The sequence below is a fragment of the Narcine bancroftii genome, chromosome 4 (assembly GCF_036971445.1).
Source record: "Narcine bancroftii isolate sNarBan1 chromosome 4, sNarBan1.hap1, whole genome shotgun sequence".
Taxonomy (NCBI): Eukaryota; Metazoa; Chordata; class Chondrichthyes; order Torpediniformes; family Narcinidae; genus Narcine; species Narcine bancroftii.
The window spans coordinates 87,410,198-87,430,049 of NC_091472.1; the positions used below are offsets into that span (position 1 = coordinate 87,410,198).

Here is a 19,852-nt window from a genome sequence, read left to right on the forward strand (position 1 = left end):
GACATTCTAAAAGAGAAAATTCGGGTTAAAGGTTCGATTGCAGACTTCAAATCCTGCTGGAACTAACAATTTCTGAGAATTAACTTCATAAAGATTTTCCACTTTACAGGAAGAACTGAACCGGCGTGGACTTGAAGGGCCGACATGGCCTGTTTCCACGCCGTAAACAGTTATATGGTTATAGTTAGTTATATTAGACAAAACCACCTCAAGACTGTACATCCTCCCATTGCAGGATTCCTATCAAAAGTATGCATTCACTGGAAGAAGCACATCTCAAGTCCTTTGACAGGTACACCCATAGCAGAGATCAGAGACACATAGCATCACTAAAGCTCAAAAGTGATGGCCTCCAGCAAAGTTCTGCTCTGAGATGGGACTGAACTCAAACACAGTGCAACCATCTTCCCTGGTGCAAAGTATGGCTTCAATCATTGTGTTTCCCCCCCCCCACCTCCCCACCTTTGATGTCTGGATTCGCACACTTCCACCATACATTTGAGTATTATAGTTTACTTTTCTCATCACAGCGAGCACAAGTCTCACTAAAAGTGTGCGACAGCACAATGTGTCTAAAACCGAACCAAACTGTCACTGGCCACACTCATAACCAGCATCTGATGAGCCCAATTTCACACTGTAACCTTTATAGAGCAACTTGATTAACAACACAGCTACAATGTAAAATCTGAAAGATTTGTTTAAAATTTAAGTTTTGACATACAACATAATAACAGGCCATTTCAGCACGCGGCCCCATGCCACCCAATTACATCCAATTGACCTACAACCCCAATATGTTTTGAATGGTGGGAGGAAACCAGAGTCGCCGAGAAAACCCACACAGACACAAGAAGAACGTACAAACTCCCTACGGATTTAAACCCTGGTCCCGGTTGCTAGTGCTGTAACAGCACTGTGCTAAACCCCTGCCAGTTAGCCCATAATAAAGCCTCCAGTTCGATAATTGTAAATTTTATTTTCTTTTTTGGTCAGAAAACAATTCAAAGTTGTTCCAGTGTCAGGTTTATGCAGCTTTCAATTGGTAAGTGACAGATACTAAGTGAAACATGAAAGTCTGCAGACGCAAAGATTATAGTAAAAACACAATGCTGGAGTAACTCAGCAGGTCACACAGCGTATTTTATATAACAAAGATAGAGATACATAACCAAATGTTTGAGGCTGGAGCCCTTCATCGAGGTATGATCAAAATGTAGGCAGGAAGCTGAATAAAATGGTTGGGGTGGGGGCGGTGGTGGCAGGAGCAGGGGGAGGAGCACAGGCAAGGCGTAATAGTTGGATAAGGGAGGGAGGGCACAAAAGAAAATAAGCGGAGATAGATCTGTGAAGGGTGAGGGAAAGGGGTGAAGAGCTGGAGGAAAGGAGACGGTCATGGGGTGGAAAGGGAGAATGGGGAGTGGCCTAGCAAAAATTGGGGAACTCGATATCAGTTAATTAATTAATATTCTTGAATTAGTTAATCTAATACTGCTGATAGGTTTTAAATGCTTGGAACAATTTAGCTTTGGTGATGATCAGCAATTTTGGAAGGTTGTTACCTATGTTGAAAAGACATTTCAAAAATGAATTTCCAAAGTATTATTGAAATACATAAATTTAGCTTCCAAAGTTTGCTCAATATAATACAGCTTAAATACAATAATTTTCAATCACACTGAGAATCCACCACTGTGCGCAGCCCAAATTTTAAAAACTGAAAGTGACGTAAAAACATTTCAAAAATGAGACTGGGAATATATATTAATGAGTGGCATTATTACCATAGCATCGTATTATTACAGTGCCAGCCACCCAGATCAAATCCTCCGCTCTCTGTAAGGAATTTGCATCTTCTCCGTGACTCTGTGGGTTTCTCTGGGTGCCTCCCACCCTTCAAAACTATACGGGGTTTGCAGGTTAATTGGAATATTTGGGCAGCACGAGCAAGTGCCACTCAAATATACCAATTAACTCCCTCCTCCCCCAACGATGTGATCTACTGAGATCACAAAAATTATTGAGGACCCCTTTCACCCTGCATACAGCATCTTTCAGCTGCTCCCATCAGGAGTATCAGAACCAGCACCACCAGGCTGAGGAACAACTTCTTCCCACGGGCAGGAAGAATGGTGAACAACCCAAGGAACTGCTCACACTAGCAATTCATGACTCGCACATGTACAAAACATTATTTATTTATTTGTATAGATGAAATACCTATCCTGCATATGTATTATTTGTCTGTATATGCATTATGTTTGGTTATGTGTCGGCACGTTTTGCACTGAGGAGCAGAGAAGCCTGATTCGTCGTTAATTTTAAATGTAAATTTAGCTTCTCAGCAGATAATAACAAAATCCAATATCCAATGGCGACTGTGTGTTTGTACACTCACACAATATGAAACCAGCTTATTTTTTGGAGTACTTTCAACTAGCTGCAATTAGTGACGAATGTACCCTTGACTAGTGTTGTGGGTGAGGTCGGATTCTAGGCTGATGTTTTTAAAACTAGCATAATGGAAATTAAAGGCCTTTGTGTTTCATATTAAAATAAAATGACGTCATGCTCTATTGTTCAAGTAACAGTAAGCCATAGTTATGTTTACTGTAACTAAAGATAAAAATAATTAAAATCCACTAACATTAATGCCAGTCAATTTATAAATCTGTGTGAAACAGTGCAGGTTGTGCACATAGAATAGGGAAACCAAAGCAGGTTTAGAAGGAAATAATTAAAGAAGGAAATTCTGTAGCATTTTTATCTTTCTTCTTTCTTCTTTGGCTTGGCTTTGCGGACGAAGATTTATGGAGGGGGTAAAAGTCCACATCAGCTGCAGGCTCGTTTGTGGCTGACAAGTCCGATGCGGGACAGGCAGACACGGTTGCAGCGGCTGCAGGGGAAAATTGGTTGGTTGGGGTTGGGTGTTGGGTTTTTCCTCCTTTGCCTTTTGTCAGTGAGGTGGGCTCTGCGGTCTTCTTCAAAGGAGGTTGCTGCCCGCCAAACTGTGAGGCGCCAAGATGCACGGTTTGAGGCGATATCAGCCCACTGGCGGTGGTCAATGTGGCAGGCACCAAGAGATTTCTTTAGGCAGTCCTTGTACCTTTTCTTTGGCGCACCTCTGTCACGGTGGCCAGTGGAGAGCTCGCCATATAACACGATCTTGGGAAGGCGATGGTCCTCCATTCTGGAGACGTGACCCACCCAGCGCAGCTGGATCTTCAGCAGCATGTACTCGATGCTGTCGACCTCTGCCATCTCGAGTACTTCGACGTTAGGGATGAAAACGCTCCAATGGATGTTGAGGATGGAGCGGAGACAACGCTGGTGGAAGCGTTCTAGGAGCCGTAGGTGATGCCGGTAGAGGACCCATGATTCGGAGCTGAACAGGAGTGTGGGTATGACAACGGCTCTGTATACGCTTATCTTTGTGAGGTTTTTCAGTTGGTTGTTTTTCCAGACTCTTTTGTGTAGTCTTCCAAAGGCGCTATTTGCCTTGGCGAGTCTGTTGTCTATCTCATTGTCAATCCTTGCATCTGATGAAATGGTGCAGCCGAGATAGGTAAACTGGTTGACCGTTTTGAGTTTTGTGTGCCCGATGGAGATGTGGGGGGGCTGGTAGTCATGGTGGGGAGCTGGCTGATGGAGGACCTCAGTTTTCTTCAGGCTGACTTCCAGGCCAAACATTTTGGCAGTTTCCGCAAAGCAGGACGTCAAGCGCTGAAGAGCTGGCTCTGAATGGGCAACTAAAGCGGCATCGTCTGCAAAGAGTAGTTCACGGACAAGTTTCTCTTGTGTCTTGGTGTGAGCTTGCAGGCGCCTCAGATTGAAGAGACTGCCATCCGTGCGGTACCGGATGTAAACAGCGTCTTCATTGTTGGTGTCTTTCATGGCTTGGTTCAGCATCATGCTGAAGAAGATTGAAAAGAGGGTTGGTGCGAGAACACAGCCTTGCTTCACGCCATTGTTAACGGAGAAGGGTTCAGAGAGCTCATTGCTGTATCTGACCCGACCTTGTTGGTTTTCGTGCAGTTGGATAATCATGTTGAGGAACTTTGGGGGACATCCGATGCGCTCTAGTATTTGCCAAAGCCCTTTCCTGCTCACGGTGTCGAAGGCGAGAAATCAGACTGCTCAAGCTACAGGGGAATCACGCTGCTCTCCATTGCAGGCAAAATCTTCGCTAGGATTCTACTAAATAGAATAATACCTAGTGTCGCCGAGAATATTCTCCCAGAATCACAGTGCGGCTTTCGCGCAAACAGAGGAACTACTGACATGGTCTTTGCCCTCAGACAGCTCCAAGAAAAGTGCAGAGAACAAAACAAAGGACTCTACATCACCTTTGTTGAGCATTTTTATATAGCCCACCTCACTGACAAAAGGCAAAGGAGGAAAAACCCAACACCCAACCCCAACCAACCAATTTTCCCCTGCAGCCGCTGCAACCGTGCCTGCCTGTCCCGCATCGGACTTGTCAGCCACAAACGAGCCTGCAGCTGACGTGGACTTTTACCCCCTCCATAAATCTTCGTCCGCGAAGCCAAGCCAAAGAGAAGATAAAAGAACATGAAAAGATCCAGGCCACAAAAGCTCCCAAAAGCCTGTTCTACTATTCAATGAAATCATGGCCAATACATCCCAGTTACATATATCCAGTTTAATTTTCCCATGTCTAGTTTCCATCCAAGAATCCATCAATCTTTGGCTGAAGTATAATCAATGAATGCTCAGGCAGTTACCAGGATGAAGAATGAAATCTGTAAGTATGGATCAGAGTTTCATTCTGTTAAACTCTTAGGATTAAAAAAAAATCTGAATAGAAAATCACATTCAAGGACATTAGAGGAAAGCCAGGTTGAAGATAGTAGTTTGTACGAACTAATGGGCTCAGTGTGTTCTTCTGTGGAAAGGGATAATGATAAAATTGTGACAAGAATCCCCAATTTGATGCAGTTTATTATCCAAAAGATATGCCTTACCCGCTGCGTACTTTCAGCATTTTCTGTTTTTGTTAAAAAGGGAGAGATCTGAGTTTATATCAGAGGATGTATGTGAACATTTAGTATATGTGTGTTGATTTTGTGTTGTATAAAAAATAAACTAGGAGCACAACGTATATCTATATAATGTATACGAAATTGTTTTTGATGCTCAATAAATATATTTTGAAAAAAGGGGAGAGATCAGTGAAAGGGAATGTAAAGGAAAAAACTATTAATAGCAATAGCTCAAATGAAACAGGAATGAGCAATAGGTGGTCAGCAGTTTGGAAGGAAAGGAATCAGGGTGTGGGATTCATGGGAGAAACATGGTTTGATCAATGGCTGCTGTCAAGATAAGGTCACCAAGTATATTTTATATTTTTTTTGTTCATAGCATATTATCGCATTTAGTTTACTGTAGTTGGTGTAGCAGGTATTAATTTTGGTGCATTTATATATTGTATTTGTGTATATGATAAACTTTTAGTTGAGTATTCAGTTTTCCCATTCTTCCTTCAAAGGTGGGAAATTTTGTTTTTAATCCACATTATACTTCATCTGCCATTGTCTTGCCTAACCATATATTATCCTGATCTCAAGTGACCTCAGAGCAACACCTTCCTTACCATCTTATCAAAATCCCTTTGAAAAATAAGATATACAATATACACTGGTTCCATCTCACTTTCCTGCAACCAATGCCCCCTCCTACAAAAATCCAGTAGGTCAAATGCAATTTGCACAAATCCATTAGACTACAAATTTCTTTGTTCCCATTAAAGGGAATTCTAGTTTGCATATTCTATTTAGTCAATGTACTCCATCTATTCCCATGTTTATATTTTAGACTATTAATTGTTAAAACAAATTTATAACATCAACCAATCTTTTCACTTTTTGCCCACTCCAGCTCTGTTCTATATCAGTCACTGCTCTTAGATATCTATCTTTCCACTACCTCTTATCTCGTGCTTAGTTTCCCACTACCAGACTGTTTTTGTAGTGCTGTAATCCACAGCATAAATGAATGCATTGCTCAGCACCTCTGAGCCCTTTGACATTGCTATCAATCTATAGGATTTTGACTGCAACGCTATCAAAAGAACTACAGAAACTACGACCATTTAGTATAATATGCATATTGTACGCAGCACAAGTAACCAAAACCAGATTCAAGTGAACTGAAGGAGAGGTACTGACTCGGATTGCAGATAACAACACCTAATTTATAACAATTCACTTCTTTAACTATCACAAGTCCAACAATGAAAATCTATGGCAGCCCATTAGATGGCCTTTCCTAATCTGGTACAGTAAATCATCCTACCCTGTGCCTGGGAGATTGAGAATTATGCTTCAAACTGCCAAGATGGTTAAAATAGGTTTATTAAAAACTGATTTTTGACAATTTAAATATAAAATACAGAATTATACATTAGTTATATATCAAGTACAAAATATACATACACAGCATAATTTAAAACATCAGTTTTAACACTTTCAGAAATATCTATGCACTCAAGTGATTACATCATAAAACCAATAAACGATCTTTGTAAAAATAAGTTCTGTACAAACAGATCATGTTTCATACTCTTGGTTATTTTTCTGAGGAAAGATTAACCGAGCATCTTTGTGACATCAGTGTTAAACTTTGAAGTGTCTGCATAGCAACAGAGAAGCAAAAAGTGAGCACTGTAGTTCCCCCTTATCCGTGGGGAACATATTTCAAGTCCACCAGCAGATGCCTGAAACTGTGGATAGTGCCAAACCCTATATATATACACTATGTTTTTTTTCCCTATACATACACAACTATGATAAAGTTTAATTTAGAAATTAGGCACAATGAGAAATTAACACCAATAACTAATAATAAAATAGAACAATGATAACAATATTTAAGAAAAGGTTAGTGGAACGCAAGTACTGCGATACTGCAGCAGTTGATCTGATCACCGAGACAGCTAACGGGCAGGTAGCAATATGCAGCGTGGATACACTGGACAAAGGGACGATACACGTCCCGGGCAGGACAGCGCGAGATTTCATCATGTAACTTATAACATGAATTGTTTATTTTGGGAATTTTCCATTTAATATTTTCAGATTGCAGTTTTCTGTGGCTAACTGAAATCGCGGAAAGCAAAACTACGGATAAGGGGGAGAACTATAATCACTTAATTTAACATATTTCACTCATACAAGTTATAGTATTCATTAGCATGAAATATACAAAAGTGCGTGAGAAACTCAGCAAGTCACGCAGAGTCTATAGGAAACCATAACCAATGTTTCAGGCCTGAGCCCTTTGTTAAGTTATGAGCAAAAACCAGATACGTGCCAGAATATAAAGGTGGGGGAAAGGAGGAGAGGAGAGAAGAAGGGACAGGAAGTGGAGCACAGGCCCTAGGGCAAGAGTTCATAGGTGCATATGGGTGGGAGGGTAGAAGAGAAAAAAAACTGAGGTGAAAGGAGGAGGAGGTGGCTCTCTGAATGGAGAGGGAAGTTGGAGGAAAGGAGACTGAGGGATAGGGATAGAGGGAGTGACAGGGGAGGGGCCTAACAGAAACTGGAGAAGTCTATGTTAGTGCCATCTGGTTCGAGAAGCACAAGGCCATGGAAAGACATGTCGGTGTGGGAAGGGGGCATAGAAAATGGTTGAGCACTGAAAGGTCCTTGTCATTGCAGTGGATAGAGTTCAATTAAATGATCTTCCTGTCTGCGTTCAATCTCTCTGATGGAGAAGAGGCCACAATAGGAGCACCAGATATTGTAGAATTAAGCCCTGCAGATTCACGTGATGTGTTCCTTCCCTTAGGACTGTTTGAGGCCCTAAATGGTGGGGAGGGAGGAGATGTGGGCACAGGTGTAGCATTTCCTGCAGTCACAGGGATAGGGACCAAGGGGGTGATTAGAAGTAAGAAATGAGTGGATGTGGGACTCCGGCGGGAGTGGTCCCTGAAAAAAATGGAGAGGGGAGGCAAGAGGAAGATGTGTCTGGTGGTAGGATCATATTGAAGATGGTGGAAATCGCCAAGGATAATATGATGGACGTGGAGGTTGGTGGGGGTGGAAGGCAAGGACAAGTGGAATAATGTCCTTGTTGCATCTAAGGGCAGAGGGGGCTGGGGCAGATACAATCACTGACCTGCACCCAGTCCATAATCCTCTATACCACTCCCATCAATGTACCTGTCTAAATTCCTCTAAAATGCAAGAATGGAGCCCGTATTCACCACTTCAGTTTGAAGATCATTCCACACCCCCACTACTCTCTGTGTGAAGAAGTTCCACCTCAGGTGCCCCTTTCTCTCTTAACCCATGTCCTCTGGTTTGTATCTCACCTATCCTCGGTGGAAAAAGCTTATCTACATTTACTCTGTCTATCCCCTTCAGAATTTTAAATACCTCTATCAAATCTCCCCTCATTCTTCTACTCTCCTGAACCTTTCCCTGAAGTCTGGGCAACATCCTAGTGAATCTTCTTTGTACTCTTTCTATCTTATTGATATCTTTCCTGTAGGGAGGTGACTAACACTGCACACAATACTTCAAATCTGACCCCATCAATGTCTTATACAACTTTAACATAACAACCCAACGCCTGTAATCAATACTTTGATTTATGAAGGCCAATGTGCCAAAAGCTCTCTTTACAACCCTATCCACTTGTAATGTACAGCAAATAGAGGGGGCAAGGGCTGAGTTGATGGCAGTAGAAGAGAACCCAGGCTTTCTGAAGGAGGATAACATCTCAGATGTTCTAGAATAGAAGACCTCATCCTGTGAACAGTTGCAATAGAGGAATTTGGAAAAATCAAAAGAATCCTTAGGAGGGCAGGGTGTGAAGAGGTGAAGTTGAGTTAACTGTGGGAGTTGGTGGATTGATAGAGAATGTCTGAAGAGATGGACGGAGAGAGAGAGAGAGAGAGAGAGAGAGAGAGAGAGAGAGAGAGAGAGAGAGAGAGAGAGAGAGAGAGGTGTGTTCCCAGAAACTGTTCAAGTGAATTTGATGACAGGGTGAAAGCTAGCAATAAAGTGGAGAAAGTTGATGAGGTGATTAGCATACTGTCCTTCTTATCATTTCTTAACTATATAAAGTTTTTTTCAATTATGATTGGATGAATAGCTATTTGAATACTTTAAATATATTCACAAATTGTGTGTGGTCATAAATCCCTGCATGCTCTGCATGGAGTAATTATGGTTCCCAGTTTTGATAAAATAGTTTCCTATCCTTTCTAGATCAGATGACAGATCCCAGTCCTGAACTGTTAACTATACAGATTTTGAAAGATGCTGCATTTTCCCTTTTTAGTTGAGATTGCCAGCATATGTAGTTTGATTTTATTTTCATTAACTCTTTAATTCATGAGTGTATTAACTGTCATTTGGAGCTTCAGAAGCATCTTAGAACTTTCTTTTAAAGGGCTAGTTACAATTATAAAATTGGAAAAGCCAGTACCAATTCTAAATGTTGCATTGGCCACACATTAGTTTTTGCTAATATTTTGGCTATCCCACAATAATTATCTTTAATTGTGCTGCAAACACCCTTTATAAATAACAATGCTTAGACAGAATGGATGCCTAGTCAAATAATTTATTAATTTAAAGGATTAAAATAAGTTGATTTCTCAGATTTAGAAATTTCAGGAGTGAATTCCAATGTATGGAGTCTAGGTTGCTGTACCATGGATACATAGATAGGAAAGACCTTAGAAAGCATTTTATAAACCAGGGATTTTAAACTGAAGACATTTGAAACAGAGAGCTAATGTGGCCAATAAATAGCATCTCACTGAGAAACAGGAAGTCACTTAAAAGGAAAACCCAGAGACAAAGATTAAAAATCCATATTTTTCTCTCCACACTCAATACCTTATCTTGCTCCTGGCAATGTGCTCCTTCAATATTATTTAAAACATTAAGAGCAAGTTAGACTGCATTACTCAATAATCAAGAGTGCTTCTTTTGCTCGGAAAACAAGAACCATAAAAATATCACTGAGCCAGATTTAAAGATCCACAGCTATTATTGATCACAATAAGTTTATATGCAATTTTTATCATTATTTCAATCCAAATTTTGCAAGACAACAATGTTTTATAAAAAAAAATCTTAAAAATAAATTCTTGTGAAAATCTGTAACTTCACAGAACATGCAATGACCCCAGAAGTTATGGCTGCATTCTGGAGTATCCCCTCATTAATTACACAATTTTTTCTATTAAATGTACTATTGAATTCACTTAAATTATTCTGAAAAAATTGCATCTATAAAAAGTGGCAAGAATATGAATCAATCAGCAAAACGAAGTAATTATCCTTTTTTGCTGGAAAGTGATATGGCTCCATATTAAGTAGCTTACAATGTTAAGAAAATAAAACTAGTGCCTTATTTTCAGACAAACAAAATCCAAGTTAATTCTTAGATTACACAGTTTTATTTTGGATGCATTTAACTCATGGGGTAGTTCATCAGTTTTTAAGTCAGAATGTTGGTTACATTGAAGTATTAGTTGTTTGCATATGGGGAGATATAAAACATGCACATCAATGCTCAAACTAATGCAACCTTTTACCAAAAGTGCAAAATGCTACGAGGCAGCAATACATCAAAACCAAAAATGTTTCAAAATAATGTAGATATTATACAATTTCTATTATTTGGCTGGAGCTCCAGGGGAATACAACTTCTGTTTCTCGATCCATCCAACCTCCATCTAATTTATTCATAAAACCACTTGCAGGATATCTGCCGTTCAAAAGAATCTATCTGCAAAGGGAGATTTTAAAGCAGTGTTATAATTTCTAAACAGGAAATGAGGGACCTCAAAATGACCGTGTCCTGTTAATCATACAATGCTCCCGGTGAAAGACTCAGCTTAGACAACCTCTATCCAAGGTGAACCCACACAAGGCAGCGGGACCAGACAACATACCTGGTGGGGAACTAAAGGACTGCGTAGATCAATTGCTGGAGGTCTTCACAGGCATCTACAACACCTCACTACAGCAGTCAATCGATCCAGCAGGGTTCAAGACAGCCACCATCATCCCAGTATCCAAGAGGGTGATAATAAGAGGCCTCAATGACCACCACCTTAAGGCACTGACCTCCACCATTAGGAAATGCTTTGAGAGTCTGGTGATGGAACGCATCAAAACATTGACGCTGGACACGTTTCAATTTGCCTATAGAAGAAACCAATCCACAGATGATACTCTAGCCTTGTTGCCTCACTACACTCAAGCCCGCTTGGAGAACGATGCCTCATACGCCAGGTTGCTGTTCATTGACTTCAGCTCGGCATTTAATATGATCATTCCCCAGAGGCTGGTGCAGAAGCAGTCCTCGCTGTGGCTCAGCACCCATTTCTGCAACTGGATCCTGGACTTCCTAAAGGACAGACCACAGTCTGTCTTGGTTAGTAGCAGAATGTCAAGCACCATTATACTGAGCACTGGCGCACCTCTGGGCTGGGTGTTCAGCCTGCTCCTGTTCATGCATAACTGCATTGCCAGATCCAGTTCCAACAGTGTCACCAAGTTTGCAAATAACACAACAGTAGCTGGCCTCATCAGTAATAACAATGAGTCACACTGCAGAGAAGAGGTGGAAAATCTCACAATATGGTGTGAGTAACAACCTGAGTCTCAACGTTGACAAGATGAAGGAGATGATTGTAGATTTCGGGAGGACCAGGAATGACCATCTTCCACTACACATCAACAGCTCTGTAGTAGAGTGTGGAGAGCACCAAGTTCTTTGGAGTTCCTTAACTAGTGACCTATCGTGGGCACTCAACATCTCCTCAATGGTCAGGAAGTCGTAACAGCGACTGCACTTCCTGAGAAGACTGAAGCGGGCAAGGCTACCGGTCACCATTATGTCAACCTTCTATAGGAGCTTGATTGAGTGCCCTGTCTGGCTGTATCACAGTGTGATACAGTTGCTGCTGAGAAATGGGTCGGAGGTCAATCTATGTGACCAGAAGAGAGGCAGAGAGGATCACTGGAATCTCCCGCACACCCCCCCCACCCATCAATGTGATCTACCGCGATCATTGTTTGAACAGAGTTCGCTCAAAACCATTGAGGCCCCCTTCCACTCTGCACACAGCTGCTCCTGTCGGGGAAGAGATAGAGGAGTATCCAGCAGGATGAGCAGTTTCTCGCCACAGGAAATGAGAATGTTGAATAACCAAAGGAACTGATCACACTAACTAACTGAAACTCTGAAATGGGCAAAACAATATTTATTTAATTAATTGTATCGACAAAATACTTACCCTGCATATATATTGTTTGTGCTGATGTGTGTTATGTCTGGTGGTGGGTCTGCACCTTTTGCACCAAGGAGCAGAGAACGCTGTTTTGTCGGGTTGTATTTGTACACTCAGATGACAATAAACTTGACTTTTAATCCTCTGAAATGGCGAGGTAGGATGTGGTACAACATTGTTATTAACAGTTTCTCTTCAGGAAATTCTAAAATTTCCTCAACATGCCTAGAGAATTTCAGAAAATAGAGTGGAAAGGAATTCTCTGGGGTGCAAACCCTACCAATATCAACATCTTTATGCCAGAAGATAAAGTAATGACTAGTGATGAATTCCAAAATCAGACATCAGTCACCTCAGGTTTGGAGTGAAAGCCCATCTTCTCAATACTGAAAGTCTGAATTAAAAAAAATATTTTATGTGCATTGTAAAGTCTGCAGGGAAGAGCCAAAGCAGGGCATTAGGAATATCAAAAGCAGCTATGAAATATCCTGGATGAGCAGGAATACAAACTCACCAACTCCCACAGTTACCAAAACATCTCATCGCACCCTGATCCCTGATTCTATTCTTTTCTCAATTCCTCAGTTTCCATCGTATCTGCAACTAGCATGAGGTCTTCCATTCTTGATCATCCAAGATGACTTTTAAATAAAAAGGAGCTTCCCCTCTACCAATGTCAACTAAGTCCTTGCCTGTATCCACTTTATTTCCTGTGCATTTGCCACCCCACCAGCCTTTGCATTCAATATATTATCTTCTGCAACTTCTGCCACCTACAATGTGATTCCACCACCAAACACAGCTTCTCCTCTCCCCCTTCTGCAGGTACTGCTCTCTCTGTGACTCTCTCGTCCACTCATTCATTGCGCTAATCCCTTAGTACCTACCGATGTACACAGGAAATGCTACACTTGCGTCCATATCACCTCTCTCACTACCATTTGGAGCCCCAAACAGTCCTTCTAAGTGAAGCAACACTTGTGAATCTGCAAACGTCTAAGGTGTTCAATTCAGGTGACCTGAACCTCTACTTAAAAAAAAAAGGAACAACCTTTCTAGGTCACCAGAGATGTCAACGGGCAAGCTAGAGCCCAAATCTAGTCTCACAGATGCTCAATTGATTGTGGTAGGCAATGAAGCAAAGGTGGGAAGAGTCATAAGCAATATTGCATCCTTCTCTGACAAGATCAATGTAGTCTAATGCTTGCTTTGAACACAAGATCAGTGAGCAGTCTCCACCAGTCATGATAGCGTCATGCATGCCTGCACCCATGGCTACTGCTGCAGACATCAAATAGCCTTCCTAAAAACAAACCTGTAGAAAGCGACTGGACCAGATGGAGTCCCTGATTGTGTCCTGCATTTGTATACTCAAGTACTTACTCCCTTGCATTTCAGGGGTATGACTTTATCAACTAAACTAAGATAGTATTCACTGCTAAACAGACTACTTCAAAGATTCTCAAACAATGAACTGCAGTCAGCTTCAGAGCTGGAACCCAATGCATGAATTACAGACATGTAAGGTAGAATGTATGCCAACCTACCCATTACGTTTGACCCTCTGAGATATTTTACTGTGACTGGTCAATTGTCACACTAGAAATGAGCAGCAATTGACTGCAATAATTAATCTGCTAAAGCCAAAACTTCTGGATGGAATAAAAGTTGAATACTAGGAGAGTGATACACAACTTTCAGACAGCTGAGAAGATAGTTCAGATATTACTAGCTTTTGTCAGAAATTATTAATGAGACTTTTCATTACATTACTTAAATAGTCAAATTTTTCATACATAAAAATCCACAATGCAATTGAATTTATTCATAAATAGGTCACAATTGTTAATATAATATTCTCTATCATTACACCAGAATTTAGTAATTATGATAATCTCATTTCATCTCTTCAAATTTACATATGTAGAATTTATTTGTGACTCCAAATAATTAGCCTATTAAAAATAAGTAATAAAGCGTATGAAAAATGCTTTCAAAAATAAAAACTCATTGTTTTAGTTTGGAAAATAATTTTGCCAGCTTAATATAATAAAGGCAGCTCTACGGCTCCCTCTTCTGGTTTACATAACCAACAGTTAGAACCATTAAACCTGATGCAGAGTCATGTCATGCAGCACAGAAACAGGCCCCCTGCTAATCAAGATGTCTTCCTGTATTAGTATTTTTTGCCTATATTTGGACCATATCCCTCTGAATCTTTCCTATCGGTGCATCGGTATGTTCTTTAAAAGCTGTAATTGTACCTCCTGACCCACTTCCTCTGGCTGCTCATTCATTTTCCTCACTCTGTGAGGGAAAAAAAAAAAATCGACCCTCAGGTCCCTTCGACTTCCCCTTCTCGCTTAAATCTACACCCTCTAGTTTTAGAATCCCATACCCTAGAAAATATGACCACCCACTTTATCCATGTCCATGATTTTATAAACCTCTATGGACACCCTTCAGTATGTTTAGCTCCAGTGAAAACAATCTATCCAATCTCTAATAGCCCAAACTCTCCAGCCCTAACATTCTTGTGAATCTTCTCAGCATCTTAATCCTTCCTATAAATATGACAACCAGTACAGCACACAATATTCTGGGTGCAATCACTCCTGTTACATGATGCCCCAACTCTTGTATTCAAAGCCCTGTCTGAAGGCAAGTGTGCTATAAGCTTTGTTCATCACCTTGTCAACTAGTATTGCCACTTAAAAAAATTTTTTTCACACTGTGAACCATACTGACCAAAATACACACAAACATTTCCCTCTTGAATATAGTGTCATTTTTCTCCCCTCCCTTCCCTCCCTCCTTCACCCCCCTCCCCACTCACTCAACGTTCAACATATATGATACATTAAACCCATTAAACAATGTTGTCACACAATGAAAATAAAAAGAAATTTGTGTCTTCTACTTTTACATACTGGGTCAGTTCATTTCCTCTTCTTCTCCTTCTGTCATTTTAGGTGGTGGAGGTCCGCGGTAGGACTTCTCTATTGTGTTCCATGTACGGTTCCCAAATTTGTTTGAATACTGTGATGTTATTTCTTAAATTATATGTTATTTTTTTTCCAATGGAATACATTTAATCATTTCTATGTACCATTGTTGTATTCTCAGGCTATCTTCTAATTTCCAGGTTGACATAATACTTTTTTTGCTACAGCTAAGGCTATCATAATAAATCTTTTTTGTGCTCCATCCAAATCGAGTCCAAGTTCTTTACTTTTTATATTACTTAGAAGAAAGATCTCTGGATTTTTTGGTATGTTGCTTTTTGTGCTTTTATTTAATACCTGGTTTAGATCTTCCCAAAACTTTTCCACTTTCTCACATGCCCAAATTGCATGTACTGTTGTTCCCGTTTCCTTCTTACAGCGAAAACATCCATCTGATACTGTTGGGTCCCATTTATTTAACTTTTGGGGCGTGGTGTATAGCCTGTGCAACCAATTATATTGTATCATGCGTAACCTCGTGTTTATTGTATTTCTCATAGTTCCGGAGCATAGCTTTTCCCATGTTTCATTCTTTATCTTTATGTTTAGATCTTGTTCCCATTTTTGTTTGGGTTTACAGCTTGTTTCCTCGTTCTCTTTCTCTTGCAGTTTGATGTCCAAGTTTGTTATAAATCTTTTAATTATCATTGTGTCTGTAATCACATATTCAAAATTGCTTCCTTCTGGTAACCTCAGTCTGCTTCCCAATTTGACCTTCAAGTAGGTTTTCAGTTGGTGGTATGCAAACATTGTACCATGAGTTATACCATATTTGTCCTTCATTTGTTCAAAAGATAATAATTTATATCCCAAAAAACAATTTTCTATTCTTTTGATCCCTTTTCTCTCCCATTCTCTAAAGGAAAGGTTATCTATTGTGAAAGGGATTAGTTGATTTTGTGTCAATATTAGTTTTGGTAGTTGATAATTTGTTTTATTCATTTCTACGTGAATCTTCTTCCAAACGTTGAGCAGATGGTGCAGTACTGGTGAATTCCTATGTTGCACCAGCTTTTCATCCCACTTATATAGTACATGTTCAGGTATCTTCTCCCCTATTTTATATAGCTCTAATCTGGTCCAATCTGGTTTTTCCCTTGTTTGATAAAAATCTGATAGGTATCTTAATTGTACTGCTCTATAATAATTCTTAAAGTTTGGTAGCTGTAAGCCTCCTTGTTTGTACCATTCTGTTAATTTATCTAGCACTATCCTCGGTTTCCCCCCTTTCCATAAGAATTTCCTTATTATTTTCTTTAGCTCCTTGAAGAATTTCTCTGTTAAGTGAATTGGTAATGATTGAAATAGGTATTGTATCCTTGGGAAGATATTCACTTTAATTCAATTTACCCTTCCTATCAGTGTTAGTGGTAAGTCTTTCCAATGCTCTAAGTTGTCTTATAATTTCTTCATTAATAGCTGATAATTTAGTTTGTATAGCTGGCTTAGATTATTATCTAGTTGTATACCTAGTAGTATTGCCACTTTCAGGCAACTGTGTTCTTCTACCTCAAGTCCCCTGTTCAACAACACTCCCCTGCACCCTGTCCTTCATTACATGGCTGGCTCTGGTTTAACTTCCCAAAATGCATCACTCACACTTGTCTGAGTTAAATTCCACTTGCCATTTCTTTGACCACTTTTCCAGTCAACCTATGAAATCCCATTAAATAAGTTATGATCATTTGATCTCAGCAACAATTTGATTATAGATAAAAGTATATTTTTAAAAAAAATGTTTGGATTTGATGATTATAAAATTAAGGACAATGTCTGAAGAAATTTCCTAAAACTCTCTCCACTTCTCTGAAGACAGACTGCTGTTATGATTTGGCTCCATAAATAAAGTCTGCCTTGGCTAAGTGATCAATCTTGATTTGCGAAACAATGAAGATTGATACATTGAACAAGTAATACATCACACAAAGCCCATAAGCAATCCTGGAATATCAATGCCATATACTCTGGTCGATCAATAATTTGTAAAGTAAGACTTGTGCACATAAAGCTCGGCTCAAGTCCAAATGCAGCAAATTCATCAAGCACTATTTTCAACTGCGCTTAATGGAAGTAATTGTTGGACCGCCACTCAAGAGACAAAATGATCATAAGATGGGTGGATGAAAATTCCATACACACCAATTCGCCTGTTTCCATATGTACACCATTGAGATCCAGTTTTACTCATCACTATCTCTCGACCTCACCACTCTTCTCGAAGCTGCAGATTTAAAATTTTTTTTATATATATATATATATAAACGGTGGTGCTTCTGGATTTCCTTTAATATCAGTGGTGCCACTGGTGTGGATCTGGGAGAGCAGTGGAATTGCTCCGCTGCTTTGCAGGTTTCACGATCCTAATGCTAGTGGCTCTATTCAGGTTTTAAACAGTGCAGGGCACCAGAAACAGGGAGAACACCTCCCCCCACCACCCGTAGAGAAGCAGAGGAGACAATCCAACAGGACACTGACCACGGCAGTTATGAGGTGCTCAGTGGCTGAAAGCACCACACAGGCTGCAGGCGGTCAGCGACCTGCGGTTGAGGGACTTGCGAAACTGGGATTCATGATGGTGCTGAGGGAAAGGGCATTTGGCACTGAAGGATTCCCTATCATGTCAGAGCTTTGGAAATGGAATTCAAGTTACCGATGGATCAAATAGAGGCCTGTGCTGTTGCAGAGGCTAAGGGAGTACTGGTAGTGAATCCACAGATACTCAGTCTCTACAGGGTCTCTTTTGCTGCTTTTTCTTTCTTACTGTAAGGGACAATAGGCAATACTAATGGTGATTCTTTGACTGCCTTACTGCAGGTAAAAAGAAATTTTGTGTAATATTTCATCACAACAAAGGAATCTTGCATCTTGTATTTGTCCAGAATCCAAGATCAGACCAGGAAGTTCCTCCACCTAAATGTTAAGGACTAACAATCCAGTACAAATTTTGTTCCCTATCCAGTGATTCCATTCTTTTCACAATCAAATGTCCAAAACTAATCCAAACTTTAACAGCTTTAATGCTGAATAATCCAGAGCTGCATTCAGACTTCAGGGTCCCTGCATATCTCCACTTCCATAGCATCATCCGAATCTGCCCAGGTCCAAGTCCATCTGTTGCTGAAACTTCCATTTTAGAATCAGAATCTATTGTTATGAACAAGTCATGAAATTCAGTGTTTTGTGGCAGCGTCACAGTGCAAACATTCATATTATGAACCATCTTACAACACTAATATACATAAAAAATTTAAATATTAGTGCACGAAAAGTAGGGCAGTTTGGTTCATTGATTATTCAGGAATCTGATGGTATTGGGGAAGAAGCTGTCCCTGTGTTGCTGCGTGCTTGTCTTTAGGCTCCTGTACCTCCTTCCCAACAGTAACAGAGTGGGTGGTGGGGGTCATTGAGGATAGAGGTTGCTTTTTTAAGACTCTGCCGAGTTAACAACCTTCTGGAGTTTTTTCTTGTCCTGAGATTTGGTGGGTCCATACCAGACAGTGATGCAACCAGCCAGAATGCTCTCCATGGTACACCTGTAAATGTTTATGAGCGTCTTCGATGACGTACCGAATCTCCTCAAGCACCTCAAAGTACAAGTGCTGATGGGCCTTCTTCGTGATTGCATCAACATGGAGGCTCCAGGATAGGTCCTCAGAGATGTTGACACCCAGGAATTTGAAGTTCCTGACTCTCTCCACTACTAAGCACTTAAGGAGGACTGGATCATGTTTTCCTGACTTCCTCCTTAAGTCCACATTCATCTCCTTAGTTGTGCTGATGTTGAGCGCAAGGCTGTTGTTGTGACATCACTCAAAGAGCTGAGCTATCTCCCTCCGATATTGCTTCCTCATTGTGATTTGTAATTCTGCTGACAACTGTGGTGTCATCCAAACTTGTAGATAGCATTGGAATTGTGTCTGGTCACACAGTTGTGAGTGTATAATAAGTAGAGCAGTGGGATAAGCACGAATCCTTGGGGTGTGCCTGTGTTGATAATCAGTGAGGAGGAGACGCTGCTTCCCATTCATACTGACTGTGGTCTTCTGATGAGAACGTCAAGAATCCAGTTGCAGAGGTGGGTACGGAGGCCCAGTGTTTGTAGCTTTTTGACCAGCAATGTCATGTCTTTGTATTCTCCAGGCTTTCACTATTTTCACTTGCTCTTAGCTAGGTTCTTTTTTCTATTCAGCATAAACTAGAGGTCATAGAATCTTCACTGCTAGAGCTATAATTTCTGGAATTCCCTCCTGGAAGATGCTCCATTGATACAACGCCTAATCATAGACTTTACCACAAATAGTGCAGGTAGTGGCTGATGAGCAGGTAGGACAGTTTGTCAGGTAGTCTGCCTCTTCCATATGCCTGTCTTGAGGCTTTCTCCACCAAAGGGCAAGGATACCCAAGAGTTACAGGAAACAATGCATTTTTCAAGGAAGGCTTTGATCACATTCTTGATTTGTTTTTACAGTCTGTCTTGTAATCTGTTATCGCAGCAGAGCTTGGTCTGGACAACACCAGAGACTTGAAACAGACAATCTCACTAATTGCATAATCATAAGTGGCTTTT

The 19,852-nt window shown here is 40.5% G+C and overlaps 1 protein-coding gene across 9 annotated transcripts in view; it reads right to left on the reverse strand.

The window, feature by feature from the left end:
- The window catches only part of slx4ip (SLX4 interacting protein), a 179,824-nt gene that overhangs the window by 116,905 nt on the left and 43,067 nt on the right, over positions 1-19,852 (reverse strand). The window contains exon 4 of one of the 9 annotated variants that reach the window (XM_069931864.1): positions 17,425-17,506. The exons of the other annotated variants lie outside the window; for them this stretch is intronic. Within the exon in view, the coding sequence (XP_069787965.1) occupies positions 17,425-17,442 (18 nt within the window). The 5' untranslated portion in view covers positions 17,443-17,506. The remainder of the gene's footprint in view (positions 1-17,424; positions 17,507-19,852) is intronic. 9 annotated transcript variants of the gene reach the window in all.